The sequence below is a fragment of the Apteryx mantelli genome, chromosome 2 (assembly GCF_036417845.1).
Source record: "Apteryx mantelli isolate bAptMan1 chromosome 2, bAptMan1.hap1, whole genome shotgun sequence".
In the NCBI taxonomy this organism is placed as follows: domain Eukaryota; kingdom Metazoa; phylum Chordata; class Aves; order Apterygiformes; family Apterygidae; genus Apteryx; species Apteryx mantelli.
The window spans coordinates 31,077,423-31,104,372 of record NC_089979.1 but is presented as its reverse complement, the minus strand read 5'-3'; the positions used below and the strand labels follow the sequence as shown (position 1 = coordinate 31,104,372).

At 37.9% G+C, this 26,950-nt stretch overlaps 1 protein-coding gene across 1 annotated transcript in view; it reads left to right on the top strand.

Annotated features, from left to right (window-relative positions):
• Positions 1 to 26,950, top strand: part of NOL4 (nucleolar protein 4) — a 197,183-nt gene that overhangs the window by 21,008 nt on the left and 149,225 nt on the right. The window contains exons 2-4 of the mRNA XM_067290429.1: positions 13,483 to 13,632; positions 24,178 to 24,289; positions 24,801 to 24,913. Coding sequence (XP_067146530.1) covers positions 13,483 to 13,632; positions 24,178 to 24,289; positions 24,801 to 24,913 — 375 coding nt within the window. The remainder of the gene's footprint in view (positions 1 to 13,482; positions 13,633 to 24,177; positions 24,290 to 24,800; positions 24,914 to 26,950) is intronic.

Sequence of the window (26,950 nt, the reverse complement as noted above, 5' to 3'; positions counted from 1 at the left end):
CTACAGTTTGAACACACTAGTTTAAACTGAGATATTAGGAGACAGAGCATCAAATTCTAGTGAGCCTGATGATAAAGTCATTATACTGTTTTTAATACATAATTTAATTCTAGTGCTATGTTTCAACTTTTCTTCCTGTTCCGGTAAACAGCTGAGAAATTTGAAACTTTATTCTTTTTATATAAAAAGAGAAAGAGCAACTAAGTATACATGCTCAAAGAAAAAAATATTAATATCATGTTCAGTTCATGTTTAGAGCACAGAATAGTACTAATAATTATGAAGATTCTTGTAGTTTGCATATTAACTGTTGCAGATATGAAAGAATAATCATGAGTTTTAATTACACAGAAGCAGGCTATTTCATCTGCATCTTTCCTTTTCTTTCATCAGCTATGCTTTACCTATACTAATATTAGGATGCAAAGCAATACCGTATGTTAGTAATTTCATGGGCATACCTAAATTAAGGCAGGGACTTGCAATCGTCTGAATAATGGAGAGTCTTTAACTTGCAAATACTCTGATATCCTACCTTCTACCGTGCATTGGATCTTGGGTAAATCTGGTTACCTACTTATTCAAAACACCTATTTTGAAGTACCATTGGGAAAATAATATATTTTTCTTCATTATTTATGTTTCTTTAATTCTGTTAAATACAGGAAAAGGTCTGGTGCCCAGCATCACTAATGACTAGAACTGGAGTGTACCTCTTATCTTCACTAAAGATACAGAAGGGGGAAAAAACCCTTTACCCGATAAAACAGCATTTACGAATTCAATTTTGTAATTTGTAATTACTGCTGTTTTGAGCTGTTTGGTGTTCAGGGCATGCTCCAGATTTGATGCAGTGAATGTTCTGAGTGAAATTCATGTAACTAAGAATCCTAACCCCTTTCTACTAGGAATTTACAGCTGAGACATCTGTATCCATTTCAGCTTCAAAACAACACAATTAAGGAAAATAATTCTGTTCACTTTTCTGTTTTTTATAATCAGTGGTACATATGCATATTAGATACGATTGCTAAACATTTAAATGAAAATTGATACAGAGGCATATCTTTAAGTATAGGCTTTTTGAAGAAAGGGACTGGTATGGAGTAAAGATCTGGAAAAAGGACACAACAAGCATGAATCCACTGAATTTCATTGCCAGTGGCAGTGCAGACACAGATTTTGATTCCCAGCCCTCAAATGAGTGTTGCCTGAACATGACTGAGAGAGCATGCACACAGTCCCTGTGGAAAGCACTAACTATAAATCTGTTTAAGCCCTGAAAAAAGCCAAGAGTTTGGAGGTGCAGATAGACTGAGAGGAGAGCAACAGAGAGAAAAGGTAGTGGGGAAAATGCATTTTAACTTACTGCTCCTGTAAGAAGATCCAATATCACTCCCACAGACATTGAAGCGGAGTATTCTCACTGCTTTCAAGAAGGGTATTGAGTAAGGCAAGATTTATGTTCCTGTAGTGCTTGTTGAAAAAAGGCTGACAGAGTTTTACTTAGAGAAAAACTGAGTCTACTGGGTCTTCATGGTAATTAAGGAGACTCTTTTAGATAGTTGTATTCTTACTCAGTGCACAGCCATACAGGCCAAATAACGTTAATATGGTTGGTGGGCTTTCATAAAGGTTCATCATGAGTAACATTGGCAAGTGTTTTCTACTGCACAAACAGCTGCAATATATTTGCTAAAGAAGAATTTTTCTTGTAAAGGAAATTACCAAATGGTTCGTAAAGGCTTGCTTTTTCAGTCACCACCACCATTTTTCTCTTAGGCTTTTTTTAGATGTTTAGTTCTGTCATGTCACTGTGGCAAAAATTAATTGGCAATGTGAAATTGGAGGCCCGTGCTGAAAATTTCTCCTAAGCAAAGCCTGGCTGACACTGGCTTCCGTGTACAGTAGCAGCATGTTTCTGCTGAATGGTGATATGAACTCTCCATCTGCAGATGTCAGACTCCTAACAATCATGCTGGTCAGGACTGAACATATGGTTGAGCAGTGTTTTTCAAAACCTGGTTCTGCTGGCAGGGATTGGCCTCTTCATGCTGTGGACTTTGTTTACAGTTGGGAAAGGGAGGAAGAAGAGAAGGAGAAAGAATTGGAGTAAATGCGCTGAATATTTGCAGTAGTGCTTCCTCAGAGAAACACAGGCTTTTGCATCTGCTGCTTGTTCTTGCCTAGGTTACCCGTGAGAGCAAAGTGCTGTTGTAGGAGTGAAAAATAAAATAGAATTAGGCAAATGTAATTTAATTAAGGAAAAAGCCTACAAGTAAGTCCTTAAAGAGCCCCACACGAGTCTGCTGAGGTCATTTCATTTTGTAGAATCTGATCGGCACACACACACACACACACGCACATGCACACACACGCACACAAACAGAACTAAAGCAAAAAAAACAAAACAAAACAGGGCAAAGTCTGGGGGGAGAAGCAATATTCTTCATCTACCAATTAATTTAATGTGACAGTATTTTTGATTGCACCAGCCCTCCCTCAGGTCTGACATAGGAGCAACAAACTAGTTTTTTAAGTATTTTGGGAGGATCACTTTTGCAACCCTCATAATAAATTTTCCTTAAGCACATTGTTAGATATTTAGTTCATGGCATGTTGCTGGCTATGCTGAAAATTTATTGCCAACATCAGACCTGATGTTTGCTACTTCTGTTTCAGACCTGATGGAGAGCTTGTGTATCCAATGTTTTGCCTGTTTTTTCTAAGTTCTGTGTTGCTTGGTCTGAGAACAGACCTTGATTCTCCCTGCAGTTCTTACTTTGCTCTATTCTTAGATCACCAGGGCTATAACAGCACTACTGCTAAAACAAAATACAGTGCAGGCAGAAATCAATGCCAAACACAAACCTCTGAATTCAGTTTTGTACTGATCTGACAGCTGGGCGACCAAAGGCCTGTATCCTTGATTAGGATACATCGCCTGTATAATTACAGCAAGCCCCTTCCTCATGTATGTCCATTTGTTCTTACAGAAATCTAGAGGCAGAGAACCTCCTTTAGAGGCTGTTAGGTCAAACTCCCAGAATATTTAGTCTTGGAAGTACCTCTTTGCTTCCCGCAACAATTACCTTTCTGCCAGCGTAGCAAGGATGTTGGCAATATACGTGCTCAGAGAAATAGGCCATGTGTGGAGTACCATGTCCTCGGGAGATCCTTGTCTCCTTTGCCACTGTGACTGGGTGCAGTTCTCTTTATTCTGTATTTTGCCTTGCAAATGAGGTTGCTGAACCAGGGCCTGGGTTGTATCAGAACCAAGGGTTTGTACAGGTGATGTGAAGCCACTAGTGTTTTCTCATCTGTCCCTACCGTAAGCTGCCTGTACAGCACCAGTGCAGCTTAAAATCTGATCCTTAGTGTCCTTACTGATACTGCTAATGAGGTTACCAATTAATGGCACCTAATGGTCTGTTGTAGCCGTGGTTTTGGTGATGGAGACAGCTGTCCTCTGGGAACTGTGCTGAGACCGTGAACTCGTTTTGTATAAGCAAGTGAACAGCTGTTGCAGAAGCATAGAAGCATAGAGGGAAGAGATTAGGTCACTCTCTTCATCTCCCTGCCACCCCAGGGTTACCCCTTGCAGTACACGGCAGGTAGGAGCAACTTTAAGGAACAAAAGCCCGTGCTGGAATTAGACCCCATATCCTATTAGCAGGCTTCTGATCCATCCTGTTTCCCTGACTTTTTGAAGTATTTTATAAATTACCCAGGATTTTAAAGCAATTTTTTATTTTTTTAGAAGTTTTGTCACTGAGCTATGTTGATCTGTGGCTATGGTATCCTCCTGGAACCTGATTATAGTGTGTCACTCTTGGTAAATACATGTCACATTATTTATTAAAAATGCTCCCTCTGGGAACACCCTTACATCAGAGGATTATGAGTATTTGTAATATAATTCAAAAATACATATTTAATTTCACTGGCAGCACTTTAGAGTAATGAGTTCTCATAATTTAAGCTTCACTTTAGTGTTAGGTTACTTTTGGCATACAGTAGTTGCATTTCATCAGTCTGAAAAAAGGTGGCATTATAGATCTACATTGCTTTCCCATACTGCTTGTATACCTGTAAAGTACAGCACACTTTAAAATGTAATTGTGTAATTGTTCATTTCTGGAACATGAAAGGAATGCTAAGAGTTAATATTTAGTTAGTAGCTTTCCTATTACTTTCTGCTAGCTGATAATAATATGAGAGATTCTAATTTAGAAAAAGACATATATACCAATCAAACAGGTACAGTCTTAGATCCACACCCATTAATTTTAATATGCCCTACTGTCAACAATATTTGAAGAGAATTAATTCTTTTATCCTTGTAACCCTATTTAGGAGAAGCAAATTATTTTCATTCTCATGGATGTACTATAGATACAAAGAACTGTTGATTTCAAGATAAAAGTAAAATTAAGTTTTGCATATATTGTCATTTCTAGTAATCTTTAAAAATAAAGTATCATGGAAATTAATGTACAATGTGCTGAATTGTCAGATTGGGGAGCTGAAGTTCCCTGTCCTCAAAATATGAACCAGTAATAGCTGACCCTGCCAGATTACCTGTAAGATTGGAAAGGCAGTTACCCTGCTAAGCTTTTAGTTTGGCATTGCAATCTCCTCTGTAAAAATCTTGAAGTAACTGTTTACAGCTTGGCTGATATAATTATCAGATAAAAATGTATGAAGAGTAGAAACACATGAAGAAGTGTTTTAAGAGAATGTCATTTCAGTATTTGTGCAACTCATGATCACTTCTGCTTCACTGACTTGTTATCCTTCTACTTTTTGGGTTAGCCAGATGGTGTATTTACAGTTTTTTGTACATCTGCAGAAATATGAACCCAGAAGGATTACTACCAGCCTCAGAATTGCTGCTTTGAGCTTTTTCTTTTTTGTCTCGTTAGAAGGAATTTTATAGCTATCCTAATACCTACCTCAACATGCAGTTTTATTTTTGGTATAAGAATAACCTGTTACTTTAATGGGATGAATTTTCTCACACTTTCGTCATGTTTCATGATAGAACTGAAGTCTTGGCAGTTTTTTAAGCTGGCCTTAAAAACTGCAGTTTCTTAGAATTTACACAATTGTAGAAAATTTTGATAGAAGTTCCCCACATCTAGATGAGTGAGATTTAATGAGTTATCAGGAAGGAGTAAATGCATTAAAACTTTGATCATGAATGCGAGCTCAAACAAAAACTTCAGATAAAATTCAGATAAAAATGTTACACTCTTCCTCTGTTCAGTTTTCCTTAACATCCTAGCTGATGTTTACTAGCTCTCAGCTGCTAACAAGAAACAGCAAGTTTGAAGCAAGCAAATGAACTTTAGTGAATATTTTCAGAACTCTAGAGAATATTTGCAAAAAGTAGATTTCAAAGTCAAATTTTGATTATTTCTAATAGAAAACTAGCCCATTAGAAAGGGTTAGCATCCTTCAGGGAACAGTAAATAAATAAAGAAATAGTCATCACTTCTCAGTTTTAAAATATAGACTATTCTGAACAAGTTTTTTGAAAATCATCTAAGATCAGAAATTATTTTCCAGAATATTTTTAATGAAGAATTAATTGGTGAATTAGAGATAAGTTCTAATTAATCAAAAACCCCCTGCAATTTCCTGAATTAACTTGTTTTCTTGTCTTTAGAAATCAAACAAACATGCTCATCTTTTAAGTGCAACCTTCCATCTCACTGGAGGTGTTATATGTGTTCTTCATTTCTCTCTGTCCAGTTATAGCTTAGGCTTAGCTGAAATTGCCCCATACTTTTCACTTTTCATATGATGCATTTAATGCCTGGGCTTATTGTTCCTGTATCAAATATACCAGCTCAACATAGTTTTTTAGACACAATACAATTTGCTCCCTCTGTCAAAGAAACAAAGAAAAGTGAAAAAGGCCAGCGGTAATAAGGCTGTGCATCTAATGATGAGAAAGCATTGTCTGCCATTTTAAGAAGCTAAGCAGGCCAGGATTTGTTAGAGGAGAAGGGAGGTAGAGGGACTAATGGGGCAAGTGTGAGTTTGTTCAGCTTCTTCCTTCCTTCTGCTCTTTCTGCTCATACCAGGACACTGTGTCCTTGAGCTAGTTATGAAAGTATATCAGAGAGGTATCTTCCTCATCAGTTTGGGTAGTATTCATCACAATGTCTATATGTGAAAAATCTTAGTCTTGTTGTCTTACTAAGAAAGCTACGGCTGCATTTGTATTGGCATTTTTGTTTGGATGAGGAATGTGCTTTTGAAATTTTGAAACAAGGCTCCTGATGGTGCTCATTCACTGTGCTTTGTTTCACATTGCGGTGCTTTTTCAGTTCATGAACTGGATTCCTTTCAATAAAACGAAACTGGAATTTGTTCTATCGTGCATCTAATATCTTCCAACCACAAATGGGTATCCAGTGCAGGGGACCAGATTTGAGCCAGCCTGAAATACATACAGTGTGGACATCAGATACTTGCCATCACCTGCTTTGCTCTACAGATCTGCTCTTCTTGTGCTGCACTACTTGCAAATCTAGATAATAGCTCAAGGTGTTTGGCTAGCCTGGAGCAACAGACTTAACAAACAGGAACATATGACCTGTCTTGTGACCCATTTATGTTCAGAATGGTTGTGTAAATGTTTAAACACCAAAGAAGAAAAATTTAGATGTTAGTGCACTGAGGAAAACCAGCATTCAGATCTTAGTTAACAAGTAGCTCTTAACTATGAGCAGCAAGTTGCAGCCAGGGCTCTGCCTGTCCTATACTTCTTACTGTGGTCTTCTGTCATTCTTTAAAGGCTCTGAGTGCATTTGATCTTGAGCCGACTTTTTGAAATTGCCTCTTGCTTCCCATATCCATGCTTATTTTTACTAGGATATGCAGGAGTCATTAGACAGGTTCCATGTTTCATTTTTAAGCTCTTCTCCTGCACTAACACTGACGATTATAGGCCTATCCATCTGCATGTCTCCTGAAGAAAGATGAAGAAGAAAAGTTTCTCCCCATGAAAAGGGCTTTAAATGTTTATATCAGAGACCGTTGGCCAGGTTTTTATTCCATTCACTCCAAAAGGGCCTCTGAAGATACCTCTGAAGATAACTCATCTCTCATAAAATCACACCCAGACCTATTTTGCTAGAACATTGGTCACTTCAGGGAAAGAAAAGTGACAGACCTTCCCTTTGCAGCTTGGCAGGCTGGGTTTCACAACCCTTTATCTGTATGCTAGAGCTTAATATGATAGAGCTAGTGATTCACACCAGCTGGTGACCTCACCTAAAAATGACTCAGTAGGACAGTCCTTTTAGGTTGGATCTTTTAGGCCTATTGTATATGGCACTGAGCATTCACGCCCTTATTGTTTGTGTACAGAGATTTTGCTTTGGTACTTTGCCATCATCTGGATGGATCCAAGAGATAAAGGAGAAAGGGTCTTTTGCTCTGTATTGATTTGGTGTCTCTTACTATTTATTGGGTCTGTTAAACTCTCCCATCAGGACAGCCAGAGGACTTTCCTTCACTGAAAGCTTTCATAAAATTTCCATTCAGAAAAAGTCTCAGACTTTGTGTCTATTGTTTAGTCTTTTGTCTCTAATGGCATATTAATTTGCCCCTTTTATTTCACTTCATTCTTTTTATTTTCATGATCCATTTCCACAATTTGTTTGACTTGTTACTGTCATATTCTAGTTGATTGGTTTATTCTTTGTGGGTTTTATTGATCTAAAAGTTCCAGAGAGAGGACTTGTCGGCTGGGAATGGCTCTGGTAGAGATCTGCCTTAATGTATTTCTTTGAGTTTTCCTGTCTCCATCTGCTGGTAGAAGACGAGATTTGCTGTTTAAACTGATCATACAGTGAGTAGTGGAAACTATAAATTTCAAATAATAAATGCTCCTTTCATAGGTATAGACAACTTCCATTAGGAACTGGACAGAAATGATCAATTTATTTATTTTTAGGCCACTTAATAATAGCCATCAAATGCTAATAACTTTTGATCTGTTGTAGATTTACACTTCACTGGAAGGAGAGAGTTAGATATTCAAACACATGTACTAATAACCTGAGAATTCAGATCAATGTGCTGATGAAACTAGATTTGTTCACTTATATGGGAGTAAGAAACATTCTTAAATGGTCATCACTCTTTTTAAATATTAATATTTTTACAGTTACCATGCAAGCAGATAAAGGAAGTAACATATAATGGGATTTTCAACCTGATCATTTGTTTTAACTTACTTCTGCAGACAGGTATTTAAAGGTCATGTTGTACACAGACTACTACTACCTAACAGTTACAATACAAATTTTCTGGTGTTCAGTCCAGAAGCAATAAAACACACAATCATGTCAGGTGTCTATTACACATAGACTAACAAGGTGAGAGGTTTTATGTGCAAAACTTTTTGTTTGGGATATATAGTTCATGCAGACTACAGTGTTTCAGACAGCAAAAGAATTTGCTTTCCATCCAGTGGAAATGCATCATCAAGACTGCAAAAAGTGATACCAGTCAGCAGAGATGTGGTGACACACGTGCTGTAACTCTGTTGTAACCTAAACTGGTATGTACCAGAAAAAATGTTACACATAAATATTGCTGCATTCAAAGTGGTCTTAAATTTGTATGTGACTTAAGTTATGTAATGAAATATTTAGGTTGATTGTTATTTCCATCTACTCTTAATGTTTTGTAGATGCTTTTGGCTTTGATGCGTTTACAACAGAGGTTTTTATAGACCTGAGCAATTTTTATGGAACCACCAACCAACCCTTTACTTTGATTTTCTATTTCAGTCTATCATATGTTTATAGGAATATTTTTCAAACACAATAAAGATTCTAATAGCTACATTCATTCATGAAGCAAAGGGGTGTTTTATGAGACTTATTTCCCCAAGAAATTTCAACATGAGATGGGACAGTTATTCTCAAGGAAGGAACTACATGCATTTTTGTTTCAGTGGCTTTAATTTTAAAAACCTTTTTAAATACTGTTCTCCTCTGCAAAGTAACTGCTAAAATGACACCCTTATTTAATAAATCTTTTTGCTGTCTTCATTAAGAGTTTTATATGTCCACTTCAGTGTCAAACTTTTTTCTGTTCTTTACTCCTACTAGCCTTGTAGGTTCCAGCTCCATAAAAGAGATTGACTCTCTCCTCAAACATTATTGTTCACAGGGATCCTTAGTCCAAGAGTTGCGCAAGTGTCATTAAAAGTCACTTCTCCTGTGAAGAAATTTATTTTTGTGTAGATACTAAAAAAGAACAACAACTAAACAACTGTACTCTCAGAATGCAGATGGAATTTGCAGGGCTGAAAATGAAAAGAACCATCTATTTATTCGTATCCTAAACATACAGGGAAATCACTGAATAAACATGTAAACAAGAATAAACATGAAACCCTGCAATGCAGCTTCGAAGAGTAAAATTGAGTAACTCCTCACTGGTAGAGAGTGAAACCATCGCAGCTCCTATAAGAATGAATTGTGTTTTGGCAGGGCCTGTCACTCTCTTGACCACAGAGGAACCTTAGAAAGCTGGTTTAGAACAGAGGCATACCTTTTTAATGGCTGAAACAAGTGGGATGAAACCCATCCTAAAAGATTTAAGAGTCTAAGTCCAATTTTCAAGAGAAATGTTCAGTGAGTCTTTCATTCCTAAGCCATTTTTGAAAGTAGGACTTGGGCTCTTGCCATGATAGATAAAAGTCCTAAAAATGCCTCAATGATTGATACATATCCTCCTTGCTCTTCTGGGGATCTAGAGCTGTGAGTACCCAAGTCACTTTGAAAATGGCATTTAAGCTTCTCAGTCATAGAATTAACAAGAAGGGACTCGATTAATATCTAGTCTATCCAGGACAGGATCATCTTTAGTCAAATTATCTCTGACAGATGTTTGTCTAACCTTGTCTCAAAATCCTCCTATGACAGAGATCCCACAACCTCCTCAGCAATCTATTACCGTTCTTGACTATCCACATCAATAGTAAGTTTTTCCTAATGTCTAATGTAAATCTCCCTTGTTATGGTTTAAGCCTATTACTTGTTCTGTCCCTTGTGGACATTTCGTAGCCTTTCAGGCGTTGGAATAGCATTAACATATATTCCCTCGTTCTTCTCTTCTTCATATTTAGTTGAGGCTAAAAAAATGTCCCCTTAGGCTCTGTGAAAATTTTTACCCACAGCCAGCTTATAAGTAGAGCTGCTTGTTAATGCTTTTATCAAATAACAGTTATGGGATAAAAGTGTAATGTAATGGCGTATAGTAGGAAAGAGTTTGATACATTCGTGTCCACTTCAGAGGCATTGTGGTTTAAATGGAGATTTGCGGTTGTATCATTTGCCCAACTTTTTACTTACTGGGATGTCAGTACTGGGATATCAGAAATCTCAGTAATAACCTTTAAAGCTACCTTATCCTCATTCAAGTTACTCATGTGGTGTATTGCTTCTGCAGTTAAGGCTTACCTCTCCACACAGCACTGCATTGTGCCGTATGGACTTAACACTCATTCAGCAATTCAGCACCTTCTTAAACGTTGCAGGCTTTCTGAAACAAGGACTATCTTATTACCTTCTACAGCACCAGAGTGGAGCCTGTCCTAATCATTGCCCAGGCCCCACCAGATAAAGTTATGATGATGCTACAAGCATAATTCTTAAGTAATAGTGCTCTCTTCTCGTGAAGCAGTTTCCACTCAATGTATGCTATTTTTTTCTATTCTGTTTGACTGACAAGATTTTGAAAGTTTGTATTCATTTTATGGCATTTCAATTAGAAGGCATGACAGAGAGTTTGTGTGGATTTTACTCCCTTGTATTTTTAGAAGTATTAGTGATGCTTAGGGTTTTATTCAGCTGGATGGAGAAACACAACTTCAAGAACACATGCACATCATGCTCATCTTTGGATAGCAGTTCCCAGGGATGGGGACAGGAGGCCTACCAAAAAAGACCACTGCATACCATGGCCACCAAAAACAGCGAAATGAGTTTCCTGTTTTCCAGTTTCCTGCTTATTCTTTGAATGCATACCTAATACTTGTATGTGCCAGCTATGCTGATGTGGCATCTCTGGTTTTAAATTAATATTGTTGTAAAGCATTTCTCTTTAATTAAAAGAGAGCTCCCCTGTAGGAAATTTCCTGAAACAATACTCATTAGTAATAAACAGATTAAATCTTTATCAGTTAATCAACACTATAAACTTTTAAGTGTTCTGAGAGCAGCATGAGATAACACTGTCGTCATAATAAGAGTGTTTGAAATCATTAGGGATCCCACCGTGCCATTTGGGAGGTGAGAAAGTAATGATTGAAGATGGGTCCCCCCTGCAGAGCTCAAGTGTGAATTCCCCTGAAGATGAAAATGGCTCAAATTTGGGCCCCATCTCTAAAGCAGTTTTTTTAAATAGTGGGCAGTAGTGATGGGCAGTACCATCATAATCCTTCATGATGCTGATGCTGGAAACTGTCATGATACCACAAAAGTTTTGAGCAGATGGCTAGTGAAATTTTAGGGGCTGTCCATGGGACAGGAGTCTCTCTGCTTTTTCTGGGCGCCTGTTCCCAGCTGATCACTCTGGGAGAAGAAGGGTGCCATGACCTCTCACTGAGACTTTAACCCATGCTGGAGACTGCAATACAAATTCCTCATCTTCCTCTACCCTGAATGCTCAACACAATCACTTCTGTCACTTCTTGCCCTCACAGGACTATGTCAATCCTCTGCTCACTCATGTGAGGGAGTTCTGCTCTGTTCCAGCTATTTGCTGGGGATAAAGAGCACAACTTGCTGTGGGCGTGGTAGGGAGAACATAGTCAGCTTTGGGCAGGGACCTCTTTGAAGAAGGCTAGGCAGAAGCAGGGGCATAGTGGTGCAGGAAAGCACAAAGCTTATATGGCTAATACAGTATCAGCACCTCCTAATCTGATACCATTTGGAGTCATGCCTGTTTAGAAAGTTATACTATAGAGGCATTAACATTTTCTCCATCACTACTAGGAATAATCAGAGTCTCTCTGTGTCACCCTGGGGGGTTCTTTGGAGCCACTGGAATTATTTAGGCTCTTTCAATGAACTTTGTAAAAAATAAAAGTAAGATAAGTGAGCTGGAATAAAAGATAGGGACAGTCAGAAAAACAAAACATGTTTGTTCACATATAGCAAGCTTCCTGGAATGGGTTAGCAAACAGTGATTAGCTGGGGGACAGCAACTGGGAGTCATACGTAACCATTGTTTTTTCATTTTTCATCTTTGGCCTTTATTTGGTCACAGCAGCAATAATTGCATGTGTTTTGTTACAAAAGGGTCAATGTAAATCAGTTTTGTTGCAGCATGAATTACAGCGGCAGTAATGGTTATCAAACATCTTAAGTTCTGAAAGCATATATTTCTTAAAATATACATTGAAGGTTAGGTGACACTGTTGCCTCCAGAGGCAAATACTGTGTTGGATTACAAGTGAATTGGCCATTCTCATTCTATTCCTCACAGGGTTATGTTATATTACAAAACACAGGCTTCTTGTTGAGAGGCCTACTCTGGAAAACCAAGAGCTCCAGTTCTGCCCTGGCTCTGCCCACTCTACAATCTCCTTAATTAGAGCTGAATCCATATACAAGTGTAAAATAAAGAAAAAGCTGTCATATGGATGGTCCTCTCTAAAAGGCAGGAATTGAATTGCACTGATTTATTTCAGAGACATTGAAGACTGTCTCTGTTTAGAAGTCCTGAGCTACCACAGCAATATCTCTTTTGAAAATCAGATAGTAGATGTCACTTGTTCCAGTCAGACATCTGTGTACAAAATCACAAATTTCAAAAAAAAAAATCCCCTTCTTTTCCTCATATTGTGATGTGTCTTCATGTAGTATACTTTCAAGTAGGGTTTCCAGTGGTAAACTGTTTGTAACAACTTCCTTTGTATTCGTAATTACAGTCAGCTCTGTCACCTGTGAGTTAAAACCTTTTATTAAATACCTTTATGAAATGCTAGGTACGGATTTATTGGGAGGGGAATGAGACAGGATAAAAGAGCTGCTGCATCCTTATTAACAGCTGCATAATGCATTTCTTTGCCATGTGACTGGGGGCTGCTTCTGCCTCTGAGTGTTGTTTGTGCATTTGGAGAAACAAGCACAGATACTTTCTGTTTCATTTTTTAAATACTGGAGTGAAAGATTACTTTCTACAGAGAGACCAAATGTTCTGATTTGTCCAAATGATTTGTTTGCAAAGATAGTATCTTATGATCCTTCTGATCATACACCTTTTCTGCAATACTATTTCTGTCATTCATGGCGTGGGTGACCTTCAGATCTCAGTGGAAGGGTCTTTAACTAATCAGATCTTGCTAAAAAAGGAGAATGTGTTCCGTGATTATCATCATTTATCTATTCATCCTGTCCTCCTTACTCTTTCTTTTCTTTCTTTCTTTCTTTTTTTTTTTTTCAGGATGGAGTAGGCGTAGATGAGAAGCTGTCTTTACGGCGGGTAGCCGTGGTAGAAGATTTCTTTGACATTATCTATTCCATGCATGTTGAAACTGGGCCTAATGGAGAACAAATCAGAAAACATGCTGGACAAAAGAGGACGTATAAAGCAGTAAGTAAAAAAAAACAACGAAGCAGCTAAAAGTGAACATCAGTTTATAAAAGTGTGAGTTATTTGGGCCTAGTCACATGGTATGAGATTTGTAGCTTTGTGTTTTTACCAGCTGGATAGTATTGCAACCCTCACCCTCAGATTGCTTTCAGAGGTCTTTCAATAATGTGTGAAAACATACAGTTTACAAATCAGTAGGGCCACATTTTTTGTGTAATAAGGGCTAGATCCATTGACTTCAATAAAGATTTTCTAATTGGTTCAAGCAGAGAATTTATTCTTTCTATAATGATTTGACAGTTTCTGTAATAACTATATAAATGATATCTTTTAATTGTTATTAAATGGATGGAGTGTAAAGGAAGACTTAGAAGGCATTGCTACATAAGTTTGCTAAATGAGGTGCTGTACTTCAGCAAATGAATGAAGTTTCATCATACTTTGTTGCTGTAGACTTTAATGGTATGAAAACTTGTAACTTTCCTAAATTCAAAAAGCTGGAAAACTGCTGGGTGCAATGAAAGAACTATTCAGAGGGCAACTGTCAATCCCCCATAAACTGACTGAACAGAGGGAAATGATTATTTCTAAGTTTTTTAATTGCACTTTTTTGCTTGACCTGAACAGTTCAGCTGCTGTCTTTAAATAATGATAAATAGCTTTTGTATTTACTGGCACAAATAAAACACTTTCTTTTCTTAAAGAGAACTAATAAAACATTTATTACAGTTTCCCATGGTGCCTAAAATGTATGTCCTTGGCTGTTCTCTGGTGGCCCAACTCCCTGGCACTGGGCACTACCTTCAACAGAGCTAGACACATGGGAAAGGCAGACATGCCTTGGGTGGGCAGGCAGGGACACACGTGTGTATGCACACGTGCATGCACATGTGTGCACTGCTACATCAAAATACAGTGTTGTCCTCAAAGGCTTATCTTCAGTCGTCTTTCCCAGGCTCCACAGCACAGCCTCAGCCCAAAGTGGCTCCCGCCAGGGCAGGGGTTGACCCTGGCTGCCGCCTGCCCGCAGTCTTTGGGTCTGTGTGCTTAGGCCCTGACATGCGGGCAAACTGAGCCTCTCACCCTCACTGCAGCTTTCTTAAACTTAAAAACAGCCTGCAAATCATGTCAGTCATTTTTGATGAAATGTCACCAAAAAGTGTGGTAAATCCAGGCTTCTGATACCTGCATTTTAAATTTTAGCCTCTGACCATAATAAATTTTTCCATTACTGTTTCTTCAGATATTTAACTTTGCAAGTATATAAGAATCTCTACTATGTATCTATGAATCCCTTTACACATTTTATTTATAGGCTATTTCAAACAGTTTGTTGTGGGATAAGCTCTTGGCAATATTTCTTATAATTTGTTCCTGGCAGTATTGACCTGAAGATAGATATATGAAGGAAAACACTAGTCATCAGAGTGTGCTTTGTAAGGCTTAGAGTGATATTCTAGAGTGAACAAACACCAACTGTCTAAATTAATTTTCATCTGTCACCTTAGCCATTTTGAAACTTGATCTTCTCTTTTAGAAGGCATTAAAAAAGTAGTAATTGACCATTTATATTTTGTTTTATTTTAGAAAACTGTTCTAAGGGACAGGTCGCAGACTTCAGAGAATAATATACAAGTTTATGGAATGTTACCAACTATAAATAGAATAATTCAAATCATAATGCTACAAATATGTGCCAAGCATAATATTTATTACCCTAAGGATCCCATGATTCCAAGCCAGATAAGACATTTGTTTATTGTGAACTGTATGAAAGAGAACTAGTGTCTCTTCTGTGAGAACAATCTGTGTAAATTCAGTAGGTTGCACAGTAGTTTCATTTGATGTTAACTTTTGTTGTAATTGAGACATGAGTTTATTACATAATTATGAGCAGATGATAAAGAAGCCCTGTGTCATTATCAATGTTTGAAATACTTGTGCGTTTGTTTCAATGCATGTTAGTTTATTAAGAGCTTTAAGTCATAAGTCCCAAGGACAGGATTCCCATTCATAATTTTTAAATATTTCTGTAGATGAGAAAAAGGGAGAAAACACTCTTGATCAAACTAGTATCAATTCTTGCTCTCTATCCCAGGATGAGAGTTAGGTTCAATAAACAGGCCTCAAATTCTATTGGACTAACTGGGGAAAGGCATTCCAGCTTACTGGACCTGTCAGTGAAAATGTCTTTACTCTAAATGATGAGCAGTAGTGTCAGCCTGTTCCAGAAGGCCAGGCAGTATCTTCTTCTGTGATGCTACCAAAGGAAAGAGGTCGTGTCTCAGATAACTGTCTTACGAAAATTATACCCTAAGAGCTTTATAAATCAAACTGAAGTACTTTGGGGGGGTTTAATTTTATTAGGTGGCTTCAGAACAAGATTAATTTAGTCTTGTTTCTTTATTCATAAGTCAAAAGAGAATCATCCCTGAGATCTGTGAATGTATTTGTCATATATAAGTATTTACCAAATAATTTGAGTGAAAAATTTTTGCAGAAAAGATGGTTCACAAACTGTATGCTACAATTGTTTTGCTATTTGTTATTCATAATTCCTAGCGTGTGATGATCACATTGCTACTGCTTCCTGACTGGATAACCAAAACATTTTAACAGAAAAATGATGGGGAGAAAACACTACATTTTTGGTACAAAATTACTAAACTTTTGAAATACATAAATATTGTCATGAGTTTGCAGTATCTGCCTATTTCTAAAAAATGGATGGCACAGCCCTAAGAATTGCATCATATTAAATTCAAGTAATGCATTTGCTAATATATTTGTGAGTCTCTATTTTCAGTAGCGAACGTGCTCCACTCAAAATTTTGAATAGTACTCAAGCGTGATTAGAAAGGTAATGAAATTGTCAAAGGTAACTTAATTAACTGCTGTTTGTATTTATGTGGAGGAACAGATTCAGAGTGTGTGGAGATAGCACTGAATATTCATCTTTCCCCTGATCTGAAAAGAAGTCAGGTCTTTTTTGTTTTTGATAAAGAGTCCTCCCAGATGCTGGAGTGCTAGAATACATCAGTATCTCTCTCTGAAAACATACTTAGCACAGTTTGCAACCTCAATTAGTGAATCTGTAATCTACACTCTTATTTATGTTAACTTTGTCAAAATGAATGGCATTGTACAATTAATTTCTGTGGGGCTTCCTACAGTAGTACTGCACAGGAAGATAAATAGGATGTGGTGCTTGGTAGCTCTAAAAGAGCAATGTTTTAGAAGGAGCATTAATATTTTCATTGGTGCAATAATGTGCCAAACTCAAACTTTAGGATTTCTTGGCACAAACTTCATAGATTAATTAGGAAAGCATCTGTGCTTCAATATTTAAGTTTAGAATGAGGTCTGTATTTTCTTCTGCTGCTTTTCCGCACACTACCAAATGAGTAGGGAATTATACAAATTCTGTGTAGGCGACATGGTAGAGTGACCTTGAAAACACACAAAAAAGAGTGAGTTTCCCATTTAACTAGCAAGAACATGTATGTTCAGGTATTAGGGCTTCAAGCTCATTTCAAGTGCCCAACTTCTATCCAGTTTAAGATTTATGGGCTATATTCCCTGCCAATATATCTGTACTTGTTGTAGTAAAAAAAGAGCTGGCTTAGATGTATATAAAATGAAACCAAGAGTTTTCATGCCTTTAGAACTTTAAATTATATCCAGAGCATTGTGGTATTGACACAGAAATATGTCAGACTGAAGGAATACTTTCTACAGTGTTTATACTTTTAGTTAGTTCCATGGTTCTCTTGGAAGTTTACAAACAGGAACAATAAGAAGGACCTTGATCCGAGGAGATTCTTCTCTCACAAAGGCAGGATATGTGACACAAGGCTGGGTTATGTTGCTTGCTCAGCAGGAGCACAGGTGACTAGGAAGGCGGGGAAGGTGAAAACAGCATGTTCCCTGCTTCCAGGGAAAGCAGCAGTGCTGAAATATGACCCATACTCTTCCCGCATTCCACCCAAATCTTTTGGGATATCAGGCTCCACAGAAGCTGGAGTGAAACACACTGGCTAAATGAATTGGTTAAGCAGTTGGAAAAAAGTACAGAGGACGTTCTGGGAGGGTGAATCTGTAGCACACCCTTGCAATTCAGTGTCCTAGAGGAATGAATCACTTTGCTTTGGGATAGTGTTTTTTCACTCTGTGTCCTAAAAGACTATTATAATGTGTACAGATATCAGTCCCTGAAAGGAAAACTGGTAGTGTCAAAGTGGAGGGACACACATGGGAGAAATGTTGAGAATTCTTATGGCATAGTGGGAAAGACACACCATAAATGCCTAGCTGACTTTTCTATGCCCTTATAGAGCTACTATTCAGCTGCATCCAAATTTTAAATTCAAGTGCTGAGAGGTATATCAGAGGTGGGAAAAAAAGGGAAAAGTTGTGGCTACAGGAGCAGCATCATGCAACAATCTCAAGCTGTTAAGACAACTCTTTGTGGTTCAGTGCAAACCAGGAGAAAATTAGCCTAATTAAAATTTTTGAGAAACTCAGATGGCCACTGATGAGATTGAAGATGGGGAACATCTCTGCCTCCTCTCAGGTCCAGCTCTGAGTACAGGTAGGTTAGACTTAAGGATCAAGCCCTAAATTTCTGAGTAGATTTTATTTTCCTTTAATACTCTTAAAGAAGTGGTTAGTTTTTCATGTTATTTAAACAAGGAACTACGAAGAGCAAGTGCTTCACCTTTCTGTGTTATACATGGACAAAGTTTCCTGTAACTAAGTGAATCATTTACCCTAGAACTGTTTGGGTAAATCTCGTAGCCACCTTAAACACCTTAATCTCTGTGTACTTGAATATTTTTACCTGAGATTGATGATCTAATATCTGCCTGTTGAGCTTGCATAGCCAAAGTGCAAAGGCTTGAATTGTTACAGCAGTGAACTTGAATTGTGAGGGGGGTTGTGATGTCTGAGCAGGGGAAATGATCAGTTAATAAAATTCCCAACCCATGAATGAAAAAGAGCACTACAATGATGAACTGGAAGAGAAATAGGCTTATAAAATGTGGGAGATATTGATGTGTCAAGGGGAAGTAGCTTGGGGAAAGCCTCTGATCAGATAGGTAGTGCATAAATATGTAGCATCTGAGGAATAACATGAGTCTATTAGGTGTGGGGCAATATCTGGGGTCCTATGCTTCATTCAGCTGTTGAAGTAAGAAGTGTTTCTTGGTTTGAGATCACGTTGTCATTAAGTAGCCTTCCTTTTTCTTGTCACCCTAACAAAAACTTCTTCAAATTGTGAAACATGATATGACTTTTCTTCCCTTCCCAAAACAAGAACATACTTGTGAGTCCCCTCTAAGCATCACGTTGAAAGTGCTTTCCTATGGGAAGAAGTTTTTGACAGGTTGTGTTATGAAATAACTTCATTTCCTTTCAGGACAACCTCGCTAATCAAACAGGGTTAAAGCAGACTTGTGGCCTAGCTGCCCCGTCTAGGGCAGAACTTAAGAACTTATCCTCTGGGAAGCAAAAAGATATGAGATTTGTACAGGGTCTTGACACACTTAAATCCTTGTCTCTGTGCTATTCCTTTGTGCAAGACCAAACAATTGGGCCCTGTGCACTTGTATTCTACTGACTTGTTCTTGCTTTTTTTTGCAAAGGGTAAGCTTTGAGTCTCCTGGCACCCAACCAGCTAACAGGTGTTTCCCATCGCTTTCCTTTCAGAAAGCTAGTTTTGTTATGTAGGGAGGGAAAAAAAGCTGTGAAGCGGAAGTTTATTATGAGAGGGAGCAACATTTTCCCCAATATACCAGGGCAGTGAGCTCTTGATAAAACTCTCAGCAATAATATATCTGCTTTCCTATGCTAGTCGCCTATTCTGACCTCCTACTGATTAAAGGAGAGGACTTTCCTTGGTTGGTTTGCCCTGCTGTCATCAAGAAATCAGTTTCTACCACCTGGTTTGATGGCTGTGGGCCCAGGACACATTACCATCTTCACTCTCTTCCCCTCCCTTCTTGAATTCTTCTTTGGATCATCTGCCCCCTTGCCCCCCAAATAATTAAAAAAACATACACACACAACAAAAAATCCCTCTGTTCTGACACATCATATCTTCCAGACTACACATACATTCTCTATGTTAATGCTTTAGGGGTTAATAGGTTCACTTGGAAAATTTCACTCCCTTTCCTCACGCTTGTCTTTCGTACTCTGCCATATGTGTTCTAAAATCTGCCTTTCAGTTTAGTGCTTGTTAATTTTCAAAATAAAAATGTAGCTCTGAAAGCTACATCATCATAACATCCTGCATTACAGTAATCTGAATATTAGGAGCATAAAGGATTTTTTTTCTCTGTCTGCGCATGTGATGCAATAGGAATGCAATATAGTTCTTATAGGTAATTAGGGCATACTTCACTCAGCTCCAATGTAAATCAGATTGCATGCTCTGGTACTGGATTACTTGCCTTGTGGTAGTTATGCTCTTTATGGGAGCCAGTAAATAGCATGTAGGTCAGTTACAGATTTAGAGGGCCTTAATTGTTGGATGTTGTTTTGGATGGGTTGGTATATCCCCAAATCTATTATTATATAGACTTCTCATGAACACTGAAATAAGATCATAAAAGTTTTGCCACTGGAGCCAACTCTGATTTTATTTGTCTCTGAGTTTAGAGTTAAAACAAAATATATATAGGTGTGCGGGGACTGTTAGGAAATGTTCAGCTTCTTATCCTGTAACTTCTGGGAATACAACAAACAGTGTAGTGTTTTGGCACTCCAGATGCTAGTTCCTTCTTCATATAATTTTTTTCCCTTTACAATATAAAAAGCATTCAGCTCTAAGAGCTATACCTAGTACACAATACCAACTAACCTGCTAGAACATGCTTGTTTTCTATTTTGTCTGTGATACAAAATACATCCAGGTATGGGGTTTTTACAAGCAATAGAAAATATACTAATGTGCACTAGAACCACCAGTAAGAATAAGGAATCACATAAGAGTGCTTCTAAAGCATCACATTTGAAGGAAGAACAGTTATAACTAGTTTGTAAAGCAGTCTACATCATGTTTCTCTCTTTGGTAGCACTCTGGGATACTTTATCAAATTATTAAATCAGCAGTGGCTTTCTTCTGATCGGTAGGGATGTGCATGACCTGTTCTGCACATCATGCCAAAAATATGCTTGTCTGCATCGTCAGTGCATGGATGTAAATAATGCAGTATCCCCCACTTCAATTCATGTCTCTGGCTTTTTTATTTCTTGAAACATAGAAGAATGTGGGTTTTATTTGTTTTGTGGAAAAGCAGTAATGCTATTTTTTATTGCAGGATATTACTGAATGAGATAATCTGATAATTTGTTAGCTAATGGCCTTGAGAAGAGAGCTAGGAGCAGGCCACTGAAGTCAGTGAGAATATACCGTATCAGTGAGAACCGAGTCATTATTGCTTTCTTTCAGATAGAATGGAGGACAGAAACAAATTTTCCCTATGAAGTCAGACCACTGGCCAGAGTATTTCTATGTATACTTATAGAGTGTCGTAGGCCTCCTTGTGCTCTGAAATACTCGCATGCAAACCAGCTCTGTGAACTACATCAGCTGAACCTTTAGCCCAAGCTAGTAAGAGCTGTGAGGGGTACAGTGTTGGATTTTGTGTTCCACCTTGTGCTAATTTGTTTAGACAGCTCCTAGGTCACAGCAGGGTCTAAGCCAGTTAGTGAAGAGCATGCCTAGAGCTAGCATGCAGCTATCTGCTTATAATGAAATAGATATGCCCTTCTTTAATGAGAAAGGCAAACAAGAGTCTGCTCTGTTGGAGGAGTGAGTTTTTTTTTTTTTTTAAGCTTTCTGGCACTGAAAATTGAAAAGTGCTTTTTGGAGTATATTCAAACAGCAAGAATAAGGAAAGATGTGGGTCATCGCTTCTGCATAGCTCTTCTAACTTGATACCTGTTGTGTTGTGCCAATTTGTACAGGCTGAAGTCTTGGCCTGTAACCGTGATTGATTCAAATCACAAAGTAAACAAGGGAGGATGTTGGTGAAAACTGGTGTTATTTAGGGAAGGGCATCCTTCAGGCTGTGTTAAAGTGGGAGTTTGGAGACACAAGCATCTGTCATGTGGACAAATTTAGTTATAAAACCCAGGTCCCTTATAGTCAGTGGAGCATACCTATCAAATCTGGGGCTTAGCTCACTTGCTTTCCATGGAGGATTTTCATCCTGTTTGAGCAGAACAAGAATTTGACAGAGATGCTTGATTAGAATAAATGGAGCGTTCCTATCAAATGCAGAAAACTAATGAATCCATGGGTAAGCTCCATTAATTTTAATACAGTGCTAAATGTGTTACATGTTATGTCAGAGTGGTTGCTGCATATGTGCACTTACAAATTTTCTTAATGCTAAGTTCTAGCTGATTTTAAGTTCTTTTTTAGATTCCATAAAGCCCCAGTAAAACCAATATTTTCATCCGTAGGTAAATAAGCATCTGTTTTGGCATAAAAAACAGGAAAAATAAGCTGAAGTAGTTTTCTTTTGCAGGGTCTCCCATTCAAAATTGGCTTCATTTAGTGTTGTCATGTTGATTTTCAGATAAATTGTTTCAGGCCCAGAGAAAATTTATGCCAAGTGGCATCTGAGAAAAAAATTCGCTTTTATGTTAATATCCTTCTCTCCCCCAGAATAAGATTTCTGTTATATAAAGAACAACAAAACACAGCCTAAAAAACAATACCATAAACAGGATGGTATAATTCACATTCTTATTTTACAATGCATCATTTTGCATTTATTTCCAGACCAAACTCATGTCACATCAAAGTATACTAATTTAAACTCCACCTACTTTCCAAAGTACTCTCTCACTGCTGAATTTGGTCCATGGAGTTTTAGGAAGTGTAACTTTCAGCACAGGGTAAGTAGGTGACAAACAAGCCAAGGAGAAGAGTGTAACAGAATTAAAACAGGCCATTCCTCCTCTTCTTAGCACCCTTGTGATCAGCATGACTGATTTGCACAATATTTAATTCCATTTACATCCAATTAAGGAAGGGTATCTTGTCCTTTCTGTAAGCGTACTTTCATACACCCCACCTCCATCTTTCTGCACTTGTCTTCCTACATAGACTCACATCAACATTGCCACTTGATAGGAAACCGAATCTTGCTGTAAGTTTTACAGTAGTGAAATACAAGCGGATATCAGTTGACTCTTCTTTTAATCTCTATTGATGGGATTTCATCTTTCTCTGGGAAATATCTCCTTTGCCAAACAATCACTTTGTTTGGGAAAACAAGGGCTAGAGGTTCTTTACAATACTTGTAGTGCTGTTCTGTATATGTGTGTGTGTGTGTATATATATATATATAAATGTATGATAGAATCACAGAAATGCTGCTTGAAAGGGACCCCTGGAGGCCTCTAGTCCAACCTCCCGCTCAGGTCAGGACTACTTCCAGCATGAGGTCGTGTCAGCCATGGCTTTGTCTACTAGTTGTCTTGAAAACCTCCAAGTTTGGAGATTCTTCCACCCCTCCAGTAATCTTGCTCAATGCCCTAGCCTCCTAGTGAAGAAGTTTTTCCTAATGTCCAGTCTGAACATCCCAAACCAGAGTTGTTGCCATTTGTTCCTGGTTTTACCCTCTGAATAGTTTCTCTGCACTGTTTTTGTAACCCGCCTTCAGGTAGTTGGCTGCTGTTGGCTCATTTTCAGCTTGGTGCAAAGCACACCTCCAGGTCCTTTTCAGCAAGGCAAAAAGGCCTATAAGGGTATATGCATCATTGGGGAAAAGAAATAGAATCTTTAAAAACAGCAGTAAGTGCTTCCTCCTCTCCCCCTTCAAATAAGAAAAAAAGCCCTCAGACTCTTGCAAGTATGTCATTGGAAAAATTAACTATTTTGAAATGAGGAAATAACCAAAATCTGTTGTTTTGGAATATTTCTAGGTGAAGCAGAGTCTCTATAATTGAGTGATGGCTAAATTCTACAGCCGTTATTAAAAATAATTTATTTAGCCTGCATTATTAATCGCAGGCTTTCTGAGAATATTTTCACAAAACATTCAAATACAAAATTAAAACAGCAAGGAGACTGTAATCACTACTAATGCACTAAGTCCTGTATCTGTCTACATACTGTTACAATAAAAATAAATAGAGCATAAGCCAAGCATTTTCTTCTTTTGGTATTGGCTATAAGCAATAGATGCCTTTCAGTTTTTTTTTTTTAAACAGCTCTCAGAGGAATGCCTGTTATGTATGAATCTTTTTACTGAAAAGAAATTGAAAAACTGTAAACAGAAAATGAAACCCCTTTTGATGTGAGTGAAATTTTTTTCAGTATCAGCTATTATTAGCCATTAGATGATAAGTAGGGAGATTGGATGGATGTTTCTTGAAATGCTACATAGTATGCAGAACATGCTTTCATTGTGCTTCCTGGCATTATAGGATAATATGCCTTATTTGGAAATATAATGATCAGTTCTGTTAAATCTTGTTCAATCAACTTATATAATAACACCTATATTTTGTTATTCATTTCAGATTTCAGAGACCTATGCCTTCCTACCGAGAGAAGCGGTGACACGATTTCTAATGAGCTGCTCAGAGTGCCAGAAAAGAATGCATTTAAACCCAGATGGAGCGGATCATAAAGGTAGTTTCAGTGTCAAATAGTGGGATGTAAAGTAATTTTATTCCTAATACCCATTTATATTTTCCTAGTTTAAGTGCGGGTTCATAAAAATTTGGTAGACTGCAACAGTTCAACTAGTCAGATCATCTCATTTACTTAAGCTAGAAGGTAGTGAATTTTCTGCTTTCATTTAAGGATGGAGTGTAATGCCATGTGCACCCTCAATAGAAAGATGATTTTATCCGGAAGAAATCATTTATTTTGCTATGGAAATGTTTATGTGAAGACTTAAACGTAAGAAATAGATAGGGTGCATGTACTGTAGTCATTTAGGATAGAAGAGCTCATCATTTTTCAAGATTTGAATAGGATTTTCATTTTTCTTTAGTAGACTTGCATCTGTACAGCTTACAAGCAGATGGAAATTCCAAAGTTAGAAGTAAATGAAATAACTGTCTGACTTTGACTGCAGAGTAGGCTGAAGTAGCCTCCACAATTAACATATAATGCATAATAAATATTTTTATTACAGATAATGGAAAACCTCCAACGTTGGTGACCAGCATGATTGATTACAATATGCCAATTACTATGGCCTATATGAAACACATGAAGCTGCAGCTACTAAATTCACAGCAAGATGAGGTAAAACTGGAATCTTTGAAGTCTGGTGTTAAATTCTCCTGTGTTCTTTGGTGCTGTGTCTTTGTGGTAGCCAGGAAACTGAACTGAAGATTAATCTTGATCCTATGCTTATAATTTCATTGCTAAAATAGTGGATATGAAACCAAGCCAAGGCTGTGTGCAAGTAATCAGTTTGAGAGAAAATTTCGTGTCTTACCACCCTCCCATGGTTTGGGGGCAATATGCTATCCTGGTTCAAATTACATGAAGGTGCCCTTTAGCTGTCTGGAGCAGTGGAAAAGATAAGAGGGGTAGCGTGTTCACCAGTGACTTAGTGCTATGCTCAGTAGTGACTTTCATTGTCTACTTCTAGAAAGCAATACCATCAACCCCTGAAATGAATGCTGTGCTGTTCTCAGGGTTAGCAGCCAGGATGCAAGACCTTGCAGTGAGAGAGATGGAAGCACTAACAATGAAATCTTTAAGTAAAAGAGCAAGATAAATAAGAGTTGGAGTTTCTTCTGAAACTTAAAAAGATGGGAAAAAGAGAAGTAACTCAGAATCAAGCTTCTTCAGGAAGAATTGGAGTTGAATGGCATTTTTATCTCTTAAAATTATTTTATTTCTGTGATTTATGCAGAGTTCTTTCAGATTTTGAAAATGCTTCATGAATTGGATGGAAAGTAGCAATATTATTTGTAATAAACTCATTTTGTTAGAAATATGCTCATTTACCAATAGAACTGCCAAATAGAAGCCCAGTTATGTGCCAGCCAAAAAGCAGTCCTGCATACTGTGTCCTTCTGCCTGACTACAAGATTTTTTATTTTTATTTTTTGATAAAGAAGACCTTTAAAAACAACCTTAACAGTTGGATTATGGCAGAGACCCTGACTGGCTCTTGATTTCTGTGAAGTCAGCCAGATTTGGATTCATAATAAGTAGATATAGGATACTGGTGTAAATTTATGAGTTATTCAGCACTCCACAGAATAGGGATTTCATCACTTTTCTAAAAATATCAGGATACTTTCTTCACTTTTGCCTCTTTTTTTTTTTTTTTTAATTGGGGAGGGTATGAGAATATCCCTGATTCTGAGTTGTTCATGCACAAGTGCAGCCTAGTCTTCTTTCCCTCATATTGAGTTTCCCCTCCACCGGCTGCCCCTTGTAAGTGCAGGATTTCAAGCAGCAGGAGGTAAGAGGCTTTATCCTTGCAGCAGCCTGAAGAGCTAAATGGCTCTTTGGTTTCCCTGCTTCCTCCCATTGAGAGTTACTCCTGCCACAACAGGGTCCAGCATTCATGCTGGGTCAGGGCCATCTGCCACAGTGTCTCTGTAGCCTAAATGTTTTGGTGTGGTCCTTTCTGGTCTGATGACTGAAATTTTCTTTAAACTAGTTTTTCATCTAGATGAACTGGTGGAAACGATACAGTGGCATCAGGAAGCACAATTGCCTGCTATCTCCTGCCCAGCTCCATCTTGCATCTCTTATGTTGCTGTGTATGAAACGTCTACAGCACTGGAGTAATGAAGAGAAAAGTAATTTTGGACATGTTTTAGTAACAATGCGTTTGCCTGGGCAGAGTGGGCACAAGGAATGTTTTCATTATAATCTTTACGTCCTTCCTCAAAGAAGAGCTTTGCTAAGAATTTCTTTTTTCTCCAGAGTGTACATTTGTTGCACTAAGAATAAAATGGCAGTGAAGATGTAACAGTACAAAGTAGGAAGATTTCTGTTGCATGCATTCAAACTATTTCATGCACTTAAAAAACATGCTTTGGTTTGTAGGAAGGCTCTGTTTCCAAGGTTTCATCAATCATATCTGTATTCTTGTGGAGGGGGCGGAATGAGACAGGAGTGAACTTGGATGCCACAACTAGCTAGCACAACGATTGAATGCCTCCTAATTCTTTCACCCTTGATTCATCATTTTGAAACTGAGGCCATCGATGAAAGGAAAACAGACTTGATCTTATAGTGTGTTGGAACAACTCAAAGTGTTGGAATTTATCTCTGTGCTGCAACTGGTACAAAGAAGCCATTGGCCAACAGCCT